The sequence below is a fragment of the Myotis lucifugus genome, unplaced genomic scaffold, assembly GCF_000147115.1.
Source record: "Myotis lucifugus unplaced genomic scaffold, Myoluc2.0 scaffold_167, whole genome shotgun sequence".
Classification (NCBI taxonomy): Eukaryota; Metazoa; Chordata; class Mammalia; order Chiroptera; family Vespertilionidae; genus Myotis; species Myotis lucifugus.
In genome coordinates, this window is record NW_005871215.1 from 1018816 (window position 1) to 1039218 (window position 20403).

Consider the following 20403-nt stretch of genomic DNA (forward strand, 5'->3'; position numbering starts at 1 on the left):
AAAGACAAAGAGAGAATCTTAAGAGCAGCAAGAGAAAAACAGTTAGTTACCTACAAAGGAGTACCCATATGACTGTCAGTTGATTTCTCAACAGAAACTATGCAGGCCAGAAGGGAGTGGCAAGAAATATTCAAAGTGATGAACAGCAAGAACCTACAACCAAGATTACTCTACCCAGCAAAGCTATCATGTAGAATTGAAGGTCAGATAAAGAGCTTCACAGATAAGAAAAAGCTAAAGGAGTTCATCACTGCCAAACCAGTATTATATGAAATGCTGAAGGGTATTCTTTAAGAAGAGGAAGAAGAAGAAAAAGGTAAAGATAAAAATTATGAACAACAAAGTGACAACTACATATCTATCAACAAGTGAATCTAAAAATCAAGTGAATAAAAAATCTGACAAACAGAATAAACTGATGAATAGAATAGAATCGGGGGCATAGAAAGGGAGTGGACTGACAATTCTCGGGGGGAAGGGGGTGTGGGAAGAGACTGGACAAAAATCGTACACCTATGGACGAGGACATTGGTGGGGGGGGTAAGGACAGAAGGTGGGGTGGGAACCGGGTGGAGGGGAGCTATGGGGGGGAAAAGAGGAACAACTGTAATAATCTGAACAATAAAGATTTATTTAAAAAAATAACAAATAAATAAAGATTTTTTAAAAAATAAAATACCTAGGAATAATACTCATTTAACCAAGGAAGCGAAAGACCTCTACACTGAAAACTAAAAGACACCAATGCAAGAAACTGAAGAAGAGGCAAGTAAATGATGTTCTGTGCTTGTAGATTGAAATAATGTCTTTATTTTTTTTTAATATGTTTTTATTGGTTTCAGAGAGAGGAAGGGAGAGGGAGAGATAGAAACATCAATGAGAGAGAAACATCCATTAGCTGCCTCATGCATGCCCCGCACTGAGGATTGAGCCTACAATCCAGGCATGTGCCCGAACCATGAATCAAACCCACGACCTCCTAGTGCATGGGAAGACACTCAACCAGTTGAGCCACACGGGCAATACTTTTTAAATGTCCATAGTGCCCAAAGCAATATACAGATCCAATGCAATCCCTATCAAAATTCCAATGGAATTTTTCACAGAACTAACACAAATAACTCTAACATTTGTATGAAACAAAACATCCCAAATCACCAAAGCAATCTTGAGGAAGAAGAACAAAGCAGAAGTATCATGCTCCTTATTTCAAACTATACTCAAATCTTTAGTAATCAAAACAGTATGATGTTGGCCTGAAAACAGGCATTTGGATCAATGGGACAGAATAGAGCCCATGTATATACATTCAATTAATTTATGACAAAGGAGGCAAGCTTATTCAATAGGGAAAGGAAACTCTTCAATAAATGGTGTTGGCAAAACTAAACAGCTACATACAAAAGAATGAAACTAGACCACATGTAAAAAACTAGTGGTCCTACACACGAATCTGTGAGCAAATAGCTCGCTGCCCCGCCCTCCTGCTGATTGGTTGTGTAATGACCACCTGCATATAACCTCTTTATTATATAGGATTAACTCAAAATGGATTAAAGATGTGAATGTTAAGTGCCCAGCCAGTGTGGCTTACTGGTTGAACGCTTATCTGTGAACCAAGCGGCCATGGTTCAATTCCTGGTCAGGGCATATGCCCAGGTTGCGGGTTTAAACCCCAGTGTGAGGCATGCAGGAGGTAGCCAATTGATGATTCTCTCTCATCACTGATGTTTCTATGTCTCTTTCCTTCCTCTCTTAATTGAATAATTTATTTTGTTATGAGTTGTATGAGTTCTTTAAAAAAAAAAAAGTATATATGTATATTGTTATTGAGTTGTATGAGTTCTTTAAAAAAAAAAGTATACATATATCTTTTTTTTTTTTTTTAAAAGAACTCATCCACTCAATAACAAAATAAATCTGACTTAAAAATGAGCAGAGGAGTCCTGACCAGTGTTTCTCAGTGGTTACAGCATTGGCCAATGCATCGAAGGATTGCAAGTTCAATTCTCAGAAAAGGATTGCAGGTTTGATACCTGGCCCCGGTCAGGGCATGTGAAGCAACCAATCGATGATGTGCCTCTCTCACATTGATGTGGGGGTTTTTTTCCCTCTCTCTCTCTTTCTCTTCTCCCCTTCCACTCTCTCTAAAAAAATAAAACAAACAAAGAGCAGAGAATTTGAAGAGATATTTTTCCAGAGAAGACATACAGATGGACAATAGGCACATGAAAAGATGTTCAACATCACTAATCATCAGGAAAATGCAAATCAAATCCACAATGAAATACCACTTCATGGAGGGATTGAGCAAAAAGAAAAAAGAGAAAGAACTCTTGGACATAGACAACAGTGTGGTGATTGCCAGGGAAAGGAGTAGGGGGAGATAGAGGAGAGTATGGGAGATAACTGGTGATGGACAGAGACTTGAGGTGGTGAACACACAATACAGTGTATAGATGATGTGCTGTAGAATTGTGCACCTGAAATCTGAGAGCAGTATAATTCTGTTAATCAGTGTCATCCCAATAAATTTAATTTAAAAAAAAGAGGTAATCATCTCATACCTGTCAGAATGGCTATTATTGAAAAGACAAGAAATAACAAGTGTTTTTGCCAAATTGTGGAGAAAAGGTAACCCTCATGCACTATTGATAGGAATGTAAATTAGTGCTGCCATTCTGGAAAACAGTATGGAGGTTTTTCAAAAAATTTTTAAAGAAGAACTACCAATATGATTCAGCAATTCCTCTGCTGGTTATCTATCCAAAGAAAATGAAAACACTAATCAGAAAAGATATATGCACCCCTATGTTCATGGTATTATTTACAATAACCAAAATATAGAAAGAACCTAAATGTTCATCAATGGATGGATGGGTGGATGGATGAAGAAAATGGGGTATATATAACCATGGAATACTACTCAGTCATAAAGAATGAAATCTTTCCATTTGCAACATGGATGGACCTTGAGGGTATTGAGTAAAATAAGTCAGACAAAGACAAGTACCATATGATTTCACTTATATGTAGACTCTAAAACACAAAACAAAGCAAAACCCAGATGCATCGGGAACAGAATGGGGGTTGCCAGAGGGGGCTAGGGGTGGGGGTATGAAATAAGTGAAGGAGATCAAAAGGCATAAACTTCCAATCTATAATAATAAAATCATAATATGATAATTTAACTGGACATCCTTCCAGAAGAAGCCACGGTGGCAGGGCCAAGACAGAGGCCGCCGGGGCCAAGCCCCTTGCACAAATTTCGTGCATCAGGCCTCTAGTTATAAAATAAATAAGTCATGGGGATGTAAGGTACAGCATGGGGAAACAGTCAATATTGTACTAACTTTGCATAGTGACAGATGGTAACTGTTTTACTGCAGTGATCATATTGCAGTGCATATAAATGTTGAAACACTATGCTGTACACATGAAACTAATATACTATTTTAAGTCGATTATACTTCAATAAAAAAAGCTGTTCACTAATTCAGAGGCTGACATGGTGTTCACAGTATTTAAGTGACCAATATAACCCCTTCCTCCTGAGACCAGTGTACATTGTTGCCTATTTTGACTGCCCACCTGGATGCAAGCAGTTGACTTCATTATGGCTTCGGTGTAGTTGTGCTCACACACCAATACACTGGAGTACTGTTTTTAATTACGTACTAGAGGCCTGGTGCATGAAATTCATGCACTGTGTGTGTATGTGTGTGTGTGTGTGTAGGGGGGGAGGGGTCCTCAGCCCAGTTTGCACCCTTTTACAGTCCGGGACCCCTCACGGATGTCCGCCTGCTGGCTTAGCCCGAGGGGATCGGGCCTAAACTGGCAGTTGGACATCCCTCTCGTAGTCCGGGGCTCTCGCAGTCTGGGACCCCTTGCTCCTTACTGCCTGCCTGCAGCAGAGGTGGGAGAGGCTCCCGCCACCGCCACTGTGCTCGCCAGCCATGAGCCCAGTTTCTGGCTGAGCAGCGCTCTTCCTGTGGGAGCGCCCTGATCACCAGGGGGCAGTTCCTGCGTTGAGCGTCTGCCCCCTGGTGGTCAGTGCGTGTCACAGTGACCAGTAGTTCTGCCGTTTGGTCGATTTGCATATTAGGGTTTTATTATATAGGATTATATTTTGATTTCATGTTAGGTAGATTATAGTAGCTATGACTTTCATGTCAGGATAATAAAGAATGCATTATAAAATATAAGCAGGGGCACTGGGTGTGACAAGAAAGAAAAATTATCCTGATTTTAGGGAAAGCAAGTAGATAGCATCATGAGTTATAAGTTGATGCGGAAACAGAATGAATATGCAGATACTGTGAGATGCTGTGTGTTACAGAATTATTATTTATTTTCAAGTCAAATCCACTCATCTGTGTGCCTACTGGCTGGCTTATGGCAAGCAGGAGTATTAGGGGCAATAACAAGAGATAAATTTAACTGAAGAAAAAAAGTGAAGCTGAAGTTGGGCACCTTTCCCTAAAGCACCGATTCTCACATATTACTGTGCATGAGAATAAAAATAAAATTCCTAGGCCCTTTCTCTAGAGATTCTGATTCAGTAGGTCTGTGGTGGGGCTCAGCCACCTGACTTAATAACAGGAACTGCTCTACTCTGACACAGCATGTCTGTACATCAGGGCTTTTTACACCATGTGCATACAAATCTCCCAGGGACCTATCTAAAATGCACTCTGCCTGGCCAGGTGGTTCAGTTGGTTGGAATATCGTCCCATGCAGGTTTGATTCCCAGTCAGGACATATACCTAGGTTGCTGGTTTGATCTCTGGTGGGGCACATACAGGAGGCAACCAATTGATGTTTCTCTCTCTCTCTGCCTCTCTCTCTCAAACCATTAAAAACAAAAAACAAAAAACAAACAACAACAAAAAAAACCCCATATCTTCTGGTGAGGATTAAAATAAAATAAAACACAGACCCTAATTCAACAGGTCTGAAGTAGGTAGGGCCCGGTTTTCAGTATTTCTAACAAGCTCCCAGGTGATGCTGATGTTGCTGGTCCACAAACCACACTTAATAGTACACTTTTGTCCATTTTGGGACAAGATTCTATAACATGTAGAGAATGGAAGGTAGAAAACTCATCTTCAGCGTGGCTCAGTGGTTGAACATGGACCTATGAATCAGAAGGTCATGGTTCGATTCCCGGTCAGTGCACCTGCCCAGGTTGTTATATATAAAACACCTTCAACATCCACATTCTTTACTCGAAGAATGAGATGGATGTTAGTGTAACTGAACAGGATCTTTTTCACTGACATTCCCACCTACATATCAAGGGGCTGAACTGTGGTGGAAAGCAGTGCCTAACCTTGGGTCACCTAGCAGTGGGTCACCTAAGGTGGTGTGATGGCTTCACCTCGAATTATGAGAGTTTTTAATTATACTGTACTGAGGAATTTGCTGACTAAACCAACTGATCATCTGGGTCTTGGCTGTAATATCAACTTACACAAAAGTCCTAATTCCTGTGCATTAGTCATCACTGCAGAGACTGTGGCACCTCCTTCGCGTGGAGAGAACCTTTTTATTTCCATGTATCTGAAATCATCTAGCTGTCCTAATAGCAGGGGGGACAGACTTCAGGTAGTTTAGGTCTGATCAGAGGACTATGGAATTACTGCATGCAGTTTGAAAATCTGTCCACAATGTTTTATATGTATGTACTATTTTAAAAATATATATAGTTATCATTAAAATTTTAAAAATAAATTCTGATTAGTTATGGAACATTATATATTTTCTCAATTAATGGATAGTAAGAGATAATCACCTATCACTTGCGGTTGTCATAATATTTTGACATTAAAAGGGAGTCCTTGTTATAGAAGTAGCTTGACACAGTGAAATTCCAATCTTCAGCATTACAGAGGATAAATGATACAAGTCATTATTAAATATATATTTTTAAACAAAAATTATGTTTAAGCTCTAAATGGCTAAATTTCTCATTTCATAAATCAAGAAAGGAAAAACTGTTGCAGAATATAATCTCAGATGTTTTAATAGAGAGATCTTATTCACTGTTTACAGGATTCTCTGATGAAAGTGGACTAGTCACTAGCCAGATGACCCAAATGACACCAAAAACCCAGGGCAGCTCAGAGGCCACTAAAAGTTGACAGTCTTGGCTGGCTTCACCTCATCCATTTCAGAAGACAGCCAGCGGTAAGTGCGATGACGCCGCAGCACCTCGATGGCCTTCAGTTCCAGGGGTGTGGCCTGAATACCAAGGTCTTCCAAGCCAGGCAAGTGAGGCAATGTCATGTCGGTGATGTGAACCTTTGAACAAAGAACCACAGAGGACACTGAACGCTGTCCGAGAACGCCACATGCTATCCAGCTAGCACTCAACCCTCCAGCTGAGACCCATTACTGATACTTCACTGTTTCCAAAGGATATGTGGCAGTGCTTGGTTCCAGCACTCTCTAAAAGTTGACCACAGGCAAAGGGTTTAAGGAAAAAAGGGCAAGTTCACCAAATAGCAGCTCAAAGGTGCCCAGCACTATCCATGAGCATAGAACATGGGCTCTAGGAGAGTCATTCTAGAGATTTAAACAGAAATAAATCTAAAGTGAGAGGCATAGGTCGTCAAATTTGTCAGGGGTGGCTTTATAGGTTTTAAGTAAAATATAGGATTTAAAGTCCGTGTGTCCATGCTCTGAGCACAGGCTTTCTGCCTCAGTTTTAACTGTTGAATTACAGAAATAACTAGCATTTGTCCTTGCTCATTAAGAGATAATCCATTAACCTTTGTGCTCCAGCTATACTTAACCTGGTTGACTAATGCTCAGATCTAAAAATCCAAACCGATCTTGTTTGTAGAGGAGAATGAACTATAAGACTTAAAAAGATTCTTCATTCTCCCACCCGACAAAGTCTGCAATTCTCTTACCAGTGCTGTAAAGCAACCTCCAAACAAAATCTAAAACCCATTCAGCCTACTGTACTAACACTTTTTCACTTACAAATGTGAGAGGCACATTAGTGCAAGATACAATGAAGTATTCTGACAATTAGTTCTCTTGCCCAATCTTTCATGAATGTACAGGACACCTTGAAATGGTCTTGGCTTTCCCACCCTATCAAGATGGGAAGATAACGCTGTCCATTCACATCTGTTCCCCAAGGACTATTTTTTTCATCCTTCTCCTACATTTCCAGCTTTCGGGTAACATTCAGAGGACAATCTGGCTGGTTTCTTATTGATAAAAGGTCAAACAGGTGTTCAAAAGGTAGAGGGTGGTATATTATTTTTATTTTATTTTGTGTCCTCCCTAGAAACTTTTATAGACAGTGGGTGACTGATCAATGAGTCAGACTAGAATGGGAGACAGCAGGCTGGGAAGAGCCAGAGCTCTGGGAGTCCAACATTGCAGAGGGACCAGAGAGGCAACAGGAGACTGCTCAAGGCAATAAGAAGATGCTAGCCACTTGGATTAAAGTGGGCAGAGGAGAGACAATTATTTCCTTTACCTTTCTATAAGTTGAAAAATTTAAATACTATTATAAACATTTTCATAACAAGCTGAATAAAAAGGTAGAAAGGGGAGAAGTTGTAAGATCTGGCGCATATTTGAGGGTTGCCAGAATCATACCTGCTGATGGTCTAGAGCTGTGCTCTTTGATACGATAGCCACTAACCAAATTTAAGTTTAAATTAACTAAAATTAAATAAAATTCAAAGCCTATTTCTAGAGTCACACAAGCCACATGTCAAGTGTTCAATAGTGACATGTTGCTAGCGGTTACATCTTAGACACTGTAGATCAGTGGTTCTCAACCTTCTGGCCCTTTAAATACAGTTCCTCATGTTGTGACCCAACCATAAAATTATTTTCGTTGCTACTTCCTAACTGTAATGTTGCTACTGTTATGAATTGTAATGTAAATATCTGATATGCAGGATGGTCTTAGGCGACCCCTGTGAAAGGGTCATTCGACTGCCAAAGGGGTCTCGACCCACAGGTTGAGAACTGCTGCTGTAGATCATAAAACATTCCCAGCCAGCACTGCAGAAGTTCTATGGGAGAGCACTGATTTAGATCTAGACTGGATGGGAAAGGAAGAAATCCTACATTTTTGACTTGACAAACAGAGCTAATAGTGACACTGTTAATTGTGATGACAGAGGCAGGTTTGCAATTCTATTTATGGACATGTTCTATTTCAGATGACTGGAGTATTATCTAAATTGGTAAGAGCCTACAGCTGGGTTGGGGGACAATTCAGGGCTGGAGATAAAACTGCAGTTATGAGTTACAGACAGCAGCTGAAGCATGGGACTAGGTGAGGGTCATTTAGAGAATAAGCAAAGATGGCAAAAGGCTGAGAAGAGAGCCCTTGGGTCCCCCAACATTTAGAGATCAGGAAGAAAATGACCCAGGAAGGCGGACCGAAAAGCATGGCCCAATGAGAGGAGGAAATGCAAGAGAATGTAGAACTGGCCAGAAAAGAGATGGAAATCCAGGGTAGCAAGGAGAGAGCACCTCATCAGCGAGATGTCAGAAAACTCACTATGGATTTGGCAGAATGGAGATCACAGGCAACCTTGAAAAAACCAATTTTAGGGGCAAAATGTGAATAAAAGCCTTAGTGAAGTGTGTTAAAGAAGGAATGAAGTAAAAACTGTCAATAGCAGGTACAGCAGCCCTTCTGAGGAGTTTTGATGCAATGGCACAAACAGGGTGAGAAGGGAGGGTTTTGTTTTTAAAAAAGAGTGGAGCTCTTATGGCATGTTTGTATGCTAAGGGAAATGAGCCAAAAGAGAAAGAAAAATTAGTAGCATCAGAGAAAAAGTAGCGGAGGAACCACACCTTGGAGCAAGCTGAGAGTGGGGGAGTCTGAGTGCACAAGTAGAGGGCTGACCTTTCCAGGAGGGTAAAAGATAGACAAGAGCATGAAAATAACCCAAGCAAACAAAAATCACTTCTAACTGCCAGTCTCTATAATCGGGTTCCTCTTCAGATCATATAAATCTTTCACCTTTTCCTAACTTACCCATCTATGCAGCTCCCTGCCCAGCATCTATCCAGGCAGATGTTCAACACACTTATACTCACCCGCTCCACTTTATCCCTCGTTGTCCAGGGCTCAAATGGACTGATTTCAAAGAGTCGTGCTATCCACCTAGACAAAGGAATAAATATAGCACATGGGGTAAGTGTCTCTATGCCCAATATTCAAGCTAGGATATAAGAACCACAGGAAGAGAGACTGCTGTAGAGGCATTTTTCTTTAAAGAAAACTGCCCAGCCAGCATGGCTCAGTGGTTGAGCGCCAACCTATAAACCAGAAAGTTCTTGGTTCGATTCCTGGTCAGAGTACATGCCTGAGTTGTGGGCTCGATCCCTAGTGTGGGGTGTACAGCAGGCAGTGGATCAATGATTCTCTCACATTATTGATGTTTCTACCTCTCCCTCTCCCTTCCTTTCTGAAATCAATAAAAAATTAAAAGAAAGAAAAGAACCAACATCCTGGCACAACTCTCTGTGAGGTTACCTTTTTTTTCAAGTTAACCCAGCCTAACTGCTGTAACTGCTGACGCTGCTTATTCTCTACCAAAGTGAAAACTAATCTTAAAAAGTAAAATAAAGCTACCACCACCAACAAAACAAACAAAATGATCCAACATCCAGAAGTCTGAAACTCAATCTAATTTAAGCCTCGGACATTCAAATATGCTTCCATTAAGGATGTAGGGCAAGCTGAGTAGTGTGCAAATATTAACAATGCCTACTGTGTGCCAAGCATTGTTCTAGGTGCTAGAGATAGAGATGTGAACAAATAGCAGTGCTCCCCTTTCGTTTTTTTTAAATTATTTTATTTTTTAAATTTACTTTTAGAGAGAGAGGAAGGGAGAGGAGGAGAGAGAAAAACATCAACGTGAGAGCATAACACTGATTGGCTACCTCCTGCCACATCCCAACTGAGGATCGAACCCACAACCAGGGCATGTGCCCTGACTGAGAATTGAACCGGTGACTCTTCAGTGCAGAGGACAACACCCAACCAACTGAGCCATACCAGCCAGGGCAATGCTCCCCTTCTTAAAACATTCATTCATTCTCTCCTTAAAACACTCCTTTTCCAAAACTAATACAAAATGATACTGCATGTAAACCATAATTGAAAAAAAATTTAAAAAAAAAAAAAAATCAAAACATCACTTTTCTTTTGGTATTTAGGCTTCCAAACTCTACATTTTTCACTTAAACATTCTATTACGCTTTTTTAGCCTCCTTGACAAAGTGTATCTGCTGGTCTTAAAATGTAGGTATTCCTCATGCTCTGTCCTAGCCTCCCTCTTTTACTCACACTATGCACTCTTCCTTACATACTTAGAGTCATTATAAGTATTAAATGAGGAGGAAGTAGAGACAGCCTAAAAACAGAACACTCTCCATAGATATTATCATCACACTACATTCTAATTGACTACTGTTCTGATACCTCTATAACAGGGCTTACTGTAACATCTCGAGTGCCTAGTGCATTGCCTATGACACAGCAGGCATTTGAAGAACAAACAAATGAAGGAGTGAACTGCCATGCTGGTTTATAAAAAAAAATCTGGCAAACTGGATGTGAAAGTGTGTGACATAATTCTGAGCTTCTAAACCTACAAATGGAAGAAGTGAACTAAGAAGCAAGGAAATAAGACAAGGCAACCATAGGCCAAGTCTGAACCAACCTAGCTCCTTTCCCCAATTGCATGACCAGAATGGTTTAACAAAGAGGAGTCCCTTTGCCACTCTGGGTAAGTGATATGAAACAGAGAAACCTGATCTCTCCTTTATCCAACCTGCCAAGATACTTCTCCATATTAAAACTCAGTGATTTTTAATTGGAGAATTTGAAGAACTGCAGATTTAACCCCTCAACACATCGTTTTTCTCATCCACACTAATCTGCATTTCCCTTTCTTAGACATCTCTGGTTCTTTCCTAGACTAACATCAAGATATTAGGACAACATTCTAGTTAGAGATTCTGAGACTTCACTGTAAGGAACATACTCCCTATAACCCCAAGTGAGAGAGCATTATGAACAAATGTATCTAGTTAGCTCTATTTTAGAAGGCACAAAAAGAAGTGCTTTACTTACTGATAGGCAAAACGTGGCAAAGGGTATGGGAGGAAGGGTCTGTGACTCATAGCAAAGACATACTGCACCAGGTCAAAAAGGAGGTATCGATTGGGCCTACAAAAAAAAAATTTAGTTATTCAAATTATTTGCACCTAAAAATTCACCTTTTTTAACAAAATAACATTTGTCTTATGAAAAAGGAACACATATGCACTGTAGTAAATACAGATTAGCACAAAGGAAAATCATCATAATCCCACCAAAGACAATGTTAATATGTTTAAAATATATCCTTCTCATCCCCTTACATAAACATTTTTGCTTTTATAAATATAAGATTACAGTTCATCCTATTCTGTAATGTCTTTTTCATTTAACATTAAATCACAACCATCTGTCAATGTCATTAAATATTCTAGTGCATGTTTAATGCTTGCACATCATACTGCATATATAGTAATTATAACTATTTTACCAATTCCCATCTTTGGATGTTAAAGCTATTTAAATATTTTTCTTTTATAAAATAATGCTTTAATAAACATTCTTATAGTAAATACTTGTACTTATCCATAATTATGTGTTTACTAGAGGCCCAGTGCATGAAATTTGTGTACTCGGGGGGGTGGGGGGGAGGTCCCTCAGCCAGGCCTGCACCCTCTTGCAGTCCAGGAGCCCAGGGAGCAGGCCTAAGCCGTCAGTCAGACATCCTTAGCACTGTTGTGGAGGCGGAAGAGGCTCCCGCCACTGCTGCTGCACTCACCAGCCTTGAGCTTGGCTTCTGGCTGAGCAGCGCTCCCCCTGTGGGAGTGCACTGACCACCAGGGGATAGCTCCTGCATTGAGCGTCTGCCCCCTGGTGGTCAGTGCAGGTCATAGTGACTGGTTGTTCTGCCATTTGGTCAATTTGCATATTAGCCTTTTATTATATAGGATAATACATTCTAGAAGTAGAACTAGCTAAAAAGTATACTTTGGGATTTTAAGGCTTTTATTGAATACTAGAGGCCCAGTGCAAAAAAATTTGTGCACTGGGGGGGTGGGGGGGAGGTCCCTCAGCCTGGCCTGTGCCCTCTCGCAGTCTGGGACTCCTCAGGGGATGACCACCTGCTGGCTTAGGGCCACTCCCCGGGTGATTGGGCCTAAGCTGGCAATCAGACATCCCTCTGGCAGCCCGGGAGCCCTCAGGGGATGTCTATTTGCCAGCGGGGAGTAGGCCTAAGCTGTAGTCAGACATCCTTAGCGCTGCTGAGGAGGCGGGAGAGGCTCCCACCGCCACTGCTGTACTGGCAGCCATCAGCCTGGCTTGTGGCTGAGCAGAGCTCCCCCTGTGGGAGCACACTGACCACCAGGGGGCAGCTCCTGCATTGAGCGTCTGGCCCCTGGTGGTCAGTGTGTGTCATAGTGACCAGTCATTCCCAGCCATTCTGCTGTTAGGGTCAATTTGCATATTACCCTTTTATTATATGGGATAGAGGCCTAGTTCACGTTTAGGGGCCAGCTGGTTTGCCCTGAAGGTGTCCCGGATCAGGGTGGGGGTCTCGCTGGGGTGCCTGGCCAGCCTGGGTGAGGGGCTGATGGCTGTTTGCAGCTGGTCACACCCCCTTCAGGGTGGGGGTCCCCACTGGGGTGCCTGGCCAGCCTGGCTGAGGGGCTGATGGCTGTTTGCAGGCTGGTCAAGCACCCCCCCGCCAGTGGAGACCCTCACCCCATGGAGGTTTGGCCAGCCTGGGTGAGGGGCTGAGGGCCATTTTCAGGCTGGCCAAGCCCCTCCAGCAACAGAAGCTCCCAGTCTCTCCTTTTTTTCTTTTTTTTTTTTAATTCTGGGATTTATTTACCTTCTATAATTGTAACTTTGTAGCCTTCAGAGGAGCTCAGAGCTAGCCAGGGCAGGTGGGAGGGTAGCCTCCTGCTTGCTCCAGCTCCGTGGCCACAGCCAGCTGAAAGCAGTTATCTGGGGTTTATTTACCTTCTATAATTGAAACTTTGTTGCTTTGAGTGGAGCTCAGAGCCAGCCGTGGCAGGTGGGAAGCTTGGCTTCCTCTATCCTTGGGGCAACCAAGCCTCCTGCACGCTCCAGCTCCGTGGCTGCCAGCCGCCATCTTGGTTGGGTTAATTTGCTCTGACTGGCTGGTAGGTATGGATTAAGGTGTAGCAAAGGTACGGTCAATTTGCATGTTTGTCTTTTATTAGTGTAGATATCCAAACTGCCTTCCGAAAAGGTTATATCAATTTACATAAAATGCTACATAAAATAGTAACCCCATTACCAAAAATGAATTTAGTCATAAAAAAATAAACAAAATTTTGTCCATCTGCCAGGTAAAAAAAGGTACCTCAAAGTTTTAATTAGCATTATTTTAATACTAAAGATTAAGCCGAACCGGTTTGGCTCAGTGGATAGAGCGTTGGCCTGCGGACTCAGGGGTCCCAGGTTCGATTCCGGTCAAGGGCATGTACCTTGGTTGCGGGCGCATCCCCACTGGGGGTTGTGCAGGAGGCAGCTGATCGATCTCTCTCATCGATGTTTCTGGCTCTCTGTCCCTCTCCCTTCTTCTCTGTGGAAAATCAATAAAATATATTTAAAAAAAAAATACTAAAGATTAATTTTTTTCTTTATATATTTTTGGTCATTTATACTTCCTTTTTTCCTCCTGGGGTCCCTGTCTATAAGAATGATTTGTTAAGAGTTCTTTATATTTTAATAATAGAGTTGGAAATATCTTTTATTGTTTATTCTTTACATTTTAATGGTTAGGTGTTTTGTGGCATATAAAAGTCTAAACATTTCACTTAAAACTACTGATTTCTTTTATTTTATGGTTTGGCTTTATATTTAGAAAATTCCTCTCCAATCATCAGTGACATAACTTTCCATATATCTTTACTAATACTTCTACCAATAAGTTGTTATTTTTAAATCCATAACATCAGTTCCTTCAGCAATATATTTTTGTATTATTATAAAGATATAACACCATTTACTGAATTATCTAATCTTCCCCCATATTTTTAAATGTTGTCTTTATCACATACCATATTCTTACATATACTTGAGACGTTTTCTGGACTTTATATTCCATTCTCCTGATCTGAATAGTTTTGAACCAGTATAACCTCGCTTTAATAATTATTGTTGCTTATAATACATTTTAATATCTCTTCACCTACTTTTCTAATCCCTTTTGCATCACAAAGCTTGAGATACCTGAGCAAAATGGAAGGAATTTAGTGAGAACCTCATCATTCTGATATTTTCACCCAAAAAATAAAACAAAAAGACAGAAAATGTCAGCTACGGGACAAAGCCCTTAAATAGCACTCTTCCAATCTAAAAGGATGTGAAGATCACTGCAGGGCATATAATATATGCTGTGCCAAAGAACAACGTGTAATCTTTATGATGCCAAGCAATACTGGACTCATGGGCAAACTAATACGTAGCATCCTTCCTTTTCAGCTCTTCTAAAGCACTTTGCGTTCCATTAACAGCGACTTGAAGACTGGTTTAAATGCCCCTGCTCACAGACAAAGGTACACTGAAGCCTGTGTCCTTCCCAGCTTAGATTTCATGGTCATTCCTTTGCAAATATCCTCAGCAAAACCTTGTCTCCAGCCTCCTCTCCACTATACTGGTGTAGCAAAACCCGTACTCTGGTTAACCCAAATATTCACCTCAGTAACTAAACCACCAGCAAGACAGAGATGTAGAGAAAGTACAACTGGGTGAATGGGCTTCACCTTTGGTTTTTGATCACTACGTTCAAATGGAAGACTCAGCTCTGCTTTGCAATCCTACTATTCTCTCCTAGGAGTGCCCTTTTCCTGTTCTCCTAGGGCAGTGATGGCGAACCTCTGACACCTCTGACATGCGAACTCATTTTTTTGGTTGATTTTTCTTTGTTAAATGGCATTTAAATATATAAAATAAATATCAAAAATATAAATCTTTGTTTTACTATGGTTGCAAATATCAAAAAATTTCTATATGTGACACGGCACCAGAGTTAAGTTAGGGTTTTTCAAAATGCTGACACGCTGAGCTCAAAAGGTTCGCCATGACTGTCCTAGGGAGTACTTCATCTCTTCTGTGTCCTCAGACTTTCCAGACACCTCTCTGATCCACCCCATCCTTTCAGTGATGATCTCCTCACTTGTCTTTTTATCATTTTCTTAACAGTGTTTTTGAAATACAAAAGTTTTTAATTTTGATCAAGTCTAATTTATCCATTTTTTCTTTTATAGAGTATGTTTTTGTCATCTCTAAAAAGAATCTTTGCCTAACCCAAGGTCTAAAAGATTTTTACTTATATTCCAAAAATTTTAATACTTACATTTAGGTCTCTGATATATTTTGACTTAATTTTTTTCATGTATGGTGTGAAGTAAGGGTCAATGTTCATCTTTTTGCATTTGGATATACCAGTACCATTTGTTAAAAAGACTATCTTTTCCCCTTTGAATTGTTATGGCACCTTTGTCAAAAAGCAACCATCCATAAGGTCTACTTCTGGACTATCAAGTCTGTTTCACTGACCTATATGTCTATTTTTATGCCAGTACCACACTTGATAATTGCAGCTTTATAGTAAGTTTTGAAATTAAGAAGCTTAACTGCTACAACCTTATAATTCTTTGTCAAAATGGTTTCAGCTACTCTGCTTCTTTTGCATTTCCATGTAGACTTAGAATCAATTTGTCAATATCTGCAACAACAAAAAAAGCCTGCTGGAATTTTGATGGGATTAAGTTGAAAATACAGATCAGTTTTGGGGAAATTGCCATTTTAACAATATTGATTCTTCCAATCCATGAACATGAGATGTCTTTCCATTTATTTAGGTCTTCTCTAATTTCCCTTAGCAATGTTTTATAATTTTCAGTGTATAGGTCTCTACTTCTCTTGTTAAATTTACACCTAAGTATTTTATTCTTTTTTATGCTGTTTTGAATAAAATTATTTTCTTAATTTTATTTTAGATTGTTCATATGCTAACATAGAAAACTGATTTTTTACGTGCTGATCTTATACCTTATGGTCTGCTGAACTTATCAGTTCTCACAGGTGTGTGTGTGTGTGTGTGTGTGTGTGTGTGTGTCCATAGGTAGTTATTAAATGAATAAGCAGAATGGGCTAGTATCATATAATTAGTAACTATGAAAAAACTAGAAGCAAAATTCAGGTCTTCTGCTTATCCCTTAACATCAAAGTGTCAAGGAAACAAGCAAAGTTTTCCCCTGGAACTGAAGAGGCAAAAGAGAAATATAGATGCATTTTTATAATTTCACAAGGAAAAATGCCTACACTGCCAAGTCTAGCATTACTTGACCCATCACTGTGCCAAACAAGTATGACTTACCAGAGCCTAGCAAAGAGACTGAAAGGGTAGGGCAAAGCCACAGAAAATGGCTAACTTATTCCCCAGAGCCATCCCCACTGAGCAGTAGGCAAGCAAAGTTTGTAAATTAATTTCTGTTCATCTGTTCCTTAGTATCCTGGTCTAAGTACCTAACTAAAGCCTGATGTGTTTGAATCTTGTGTTTTACAAAACCTGTGCTAAACACATTTTTTTGTAAGTGATTTTTCCAGTCTAGGTCATATAACTGCATGCTAATGTACCAAACTGGGAATTTGAAGAGAGACATACATCTTGCAGCAGCTGGTTGACATGGAAACACACTATAGTCTTTTCATGCACCAAAAAACCATTTTTAACTAAATTAAACTTGTAATACTAGTGAAACATAAAAATGTAGGAATTTATAATCCTGGAAATAAATACTATGCATCTGGTTGAGAGAGAAAAGTGTCTTTTTTGTAGAATCAAATATTTCTTAGGAATTAGGCTATCCGTTCATTGTTGAATCAGATCCCCACATGTCACAAAACATCAGGTACCACTAGTTTTCTTCACAGAATGATGGGGTTCTGAGTTAATTATTAGATGGATCTGGTACTTCTGAACTTGACAGATTAAGTCTTAGTTTTTTAGACTTAGTCAATTCAGTATAAAGGTTCTAAACCTATCTATGTCATAATTTAACAATTTCAGGAAAGTCAGTTTAACTGTGTCCCATTTTTCTGGAGAGCAAACTTCAACAAAGAGAGCATGTAACAAAAGATCAGTCTTGCACAGCATTAGCAAATGTTCCCTAAACCAGCCATTTTCAACTTTTGGGGGCATTAAGATACTCTAGCAACGTTAATTTGATTTTGCAACTGTACTTACTCCCTAAAAGTATTTTGTGTTTTAGCATTTACAGTAATATCCTTTTATATATTAAAAACATCACTGGAGTGATACAAAACCATCTGTGGTGGTCACGGGACTACGTAAATATAATTCTCTAGGGAAGTGACTGTCAGCCTTTGGTGACAGAAAAATCACTTATTAAAAAGCAGATTCCCAGGTTCCTTCACATTCTGGTTTAATATAAGCATTCAGAAGATTCTGATAAGATGGCCTTTGGACAACTCTTTGAGACACACTGGTCTAAGGGCTAAGGGAGTAGGTTTCTGGAATAAATACATAGAAGAAAGAAACTATAAAAATGCAGTGAATAAATCTGTTAGTGAGTGACATGTTTTAAAATTGTTGCTGTGAATCATAATGAGTCCTTCATTTTAACAGGTAACACAATTTTAAAGTCAAACTCTAACCACCTACCCAACAAAGGCAAAAGTTTTCCCTCTGGCATCTGGCTCCTTAACTGCATTCACAATTCCTTTGGATACATCTACAACCTATAAGAAATTATAACACATGTTTAGGTGATTGTTGACAAAGAGAGGGAGGGAAATAGAGATTCAGGAGAGAAAAAGAAGAAAGAAGGGAGGCAGGAAAGGAAAAAAGGAGGGAAGGAAGGAGGGAAGAAGGAAAGAAGGTCACATCAATCACACACAGAGAGACAAACCCATGATAAAATTAAAATAATGGCATGTCTGTTTTCAAAAACTTATTGAAGAACAGACTTAAGAGCTCAAACCATCTCCACATTGTAAGTTTTAAAATGCTTTTTCTAGTCAAAGGTATTTATCTTTATACTAGAGGTCCAGTGCATGGATTTGTGCACCAGTTGGGTCCCTCAGCCAGGCCTGTGGGGTTCAGGCCGAAATCGGCAGTCAGTCTGACATCCCCGAAAAATGTAGTAGTGCACGAAGCAGCAGGCGGCTGGGGAGGAGCCCGAGCCCGGGTCGGGTGCCGCTCCCGCTAATCTCAGCCCCGCTGCACCTGCTGCTGCTCAGTAGTGCTGCCACGGAGGCGGGAAAGGCTTGCACCGCTGCAGCTGCACTTGCCAAATCATGAACCCAGCGTCTGGTGCCCATCGGTCAGCTGAGCGGCACTCCCACTGTGGGAGTGCACTGACCACCAGGAGGAAGCTCCTGTGTTGAGTGTCTGCCCCCTGGTGGTCAGTGAGCATCATAGCGACCAGTCAACCTGTCATTGGGTCATTCGGTCACTTAGGCTTTTATATAGATAGATAGATAGATAGACAGACAGACAGACAGACAGACAGATAGATAGATAGATAGATAGATAGATAGATAGATTGGCTGTCAGGCCTTCCTGATGTGCTTTTGCCCACCACGACTCCAAGCTCCTCTGTTACTAAGCTATCTCAAACTATTAGGCTAAACCACATGGACTGGCCTATAATTCTACCAATTTGACTTTAAAAAATAATAATTTTATATAGTTTCATATCTATGGTTTTCAGCTTGGGGTGATTTTGACACCCAAGGGACATTTGGCAAATGCCTAGAGGCAGTTTTAGTTGTCACAACTGGGGGGTTGGTAGGGGATGCTACTGCCATCTGGTGGCCAGAAGCCAGGAATACAGCTACAATAGCCCCTACAACAAAGAACTGATTATTTGGCCAAAAATGTCAATAGTGCCACAGATGAGTGAGAAATCCTAGTTTAATATAATATGAAACCCAACATGCTCTTTTACCTCTGGGTTCCTGTACACACTGTTCCCTCTGCATAGGATACTCTTCTCCAGCCTCTTCATCTGACTTACTGATAATCATTTTTAAGGTCTCACCTGATATGTCATTTCCTCTTGGAGGCCTTCCCTGACCATCAAGTCTAGATTAGGTATCCCTCTCACATAACCCTATAAATCTCTCTCCCAGTCACGGCATTTATCACACTACATGATCATTGCTTTGCTAATATGCCTCTTATGGAGACCAACTTGAGGAGAGCAATTTGTGTGTATATATAGTTAATATCTCTATATCCCCCATGACACGTACAGTGTGTCTAGTACTTTAAGGGTTCAATACATTTTCCTTAAATGAATGAACAAGACACAGAGAATTCATGTCACTCTTAGGTATACTGAAAAGCAACCAGTTGAAGCAAACTGACAAAGAAAATGACAAGAGTTACAGGATTAGGATAAAACCAGAAAACTGGTCAACCTTCATTCACAGTACTTACATATACTGGTTGTTTCACTGTCTTCTTGCCCAACGACACAAGAGGTACACCACCAAAACAGCGCATATCTGGCAGAAGAAAGAACTATTCTTAGAATGCTTAAGCTGCTAAAAACCCACCACCTCCAGGTATTCCAGGTTAACATAATCATTTTGCATAACAGAAATCTATACTAACAAAAGGGTAATATGCTAATTAGGGTGGACATCTTCTGGACAACCATCCGGACATCCTTCCAGACAAAGCTGCAGTGGCTGCCTGAGGCTCAGGCAAGCCCCGATGGCGGCTGCCACTGGGAGGGCCAGCCCGAGGCGCAGGCAGCTGCATGTGGCTGCGAGACCCGAGGCTCAAGCAGCCATGGTGGCCCGCCAATGGCAGCAGCAGCAGGGTGATGGGTGTGGCACCTTCCCCATCGGCCAGGTCGCCTCCGGCAGAGGGAGGCCAGACTGTGGCTTAGGCTGGGGGCAGAGGCGGTTAGGGACAATCAGGCCGGCAGGGGGTCAAGATAGGGTGATCAGGCCAGCAGGAGGACAAGGTGGGGGTGATTAGGCTGGCAAGGGGGCAAGGTAGGGGCGATCAAGCCGGCAGGGGGGCAAGGTAGGGGCGATCAGGCCAGCAGGGGGGCAAGGTAGGGGCAATCAGGCCAGCGGGGGGGCAGTTAGGGGCAATCAGGCCGGCAGGCAGGCAGAGGGATTAGGGGTGATCAGGCAGGCAGACAGCAGGCCAGCATTTAGGAGCCAGCGGTCCCGGATTGCGAGAGGAATCGGGTCTAAACCGGCAGTCGGACATCCCCCGAGGGGTCCCAGATTGGGGGGGTGCAGGCCGGGCTGAGGGACTCCCCCCC

At 41.2% G+C, this 20403-nt stretch overlaps 1 protein-coding gene across 2 annotated transcripts in view; it reads right to left on the reverse strand.

Annotated features, from left to right (window-relative positions):
* Positions 1–5999: 5999 nt before the first annotated feature.
* Positions 6000–20403, reverse strand: part of NDUFA9 (NADH:ubiquinone oxidoreductase subunit A9) — a 40924-nt gene continuing 26520 nt past the window's right edge. For both annotated transcript variants that reach the window (XM_006096060.3, XM_023759935.1), the window contains exons 7-11: positions 19560–19627; positions 17778–17854; positions 11129–11224; positions 9085–9151; positions 6000–6303 (exon numbers count right to left, since the gene is read on the reverse strand). In XM_006096060.3, coding sequence (XP_006096122.1) covers positions 6133–6303; positions 9085–9151; positions 11129–11224; positions 17778–17854; positions 19560–19627 — 479 coding nt within the window. In that variant the 3' untranslated portion in view covers positions 6000–6132. The remainder of the gene's footprint in view (positions 6304–9084; positions 9152–11128; positions 11225–17777; positions 17855–19559; positions 19628–20403) is intronic.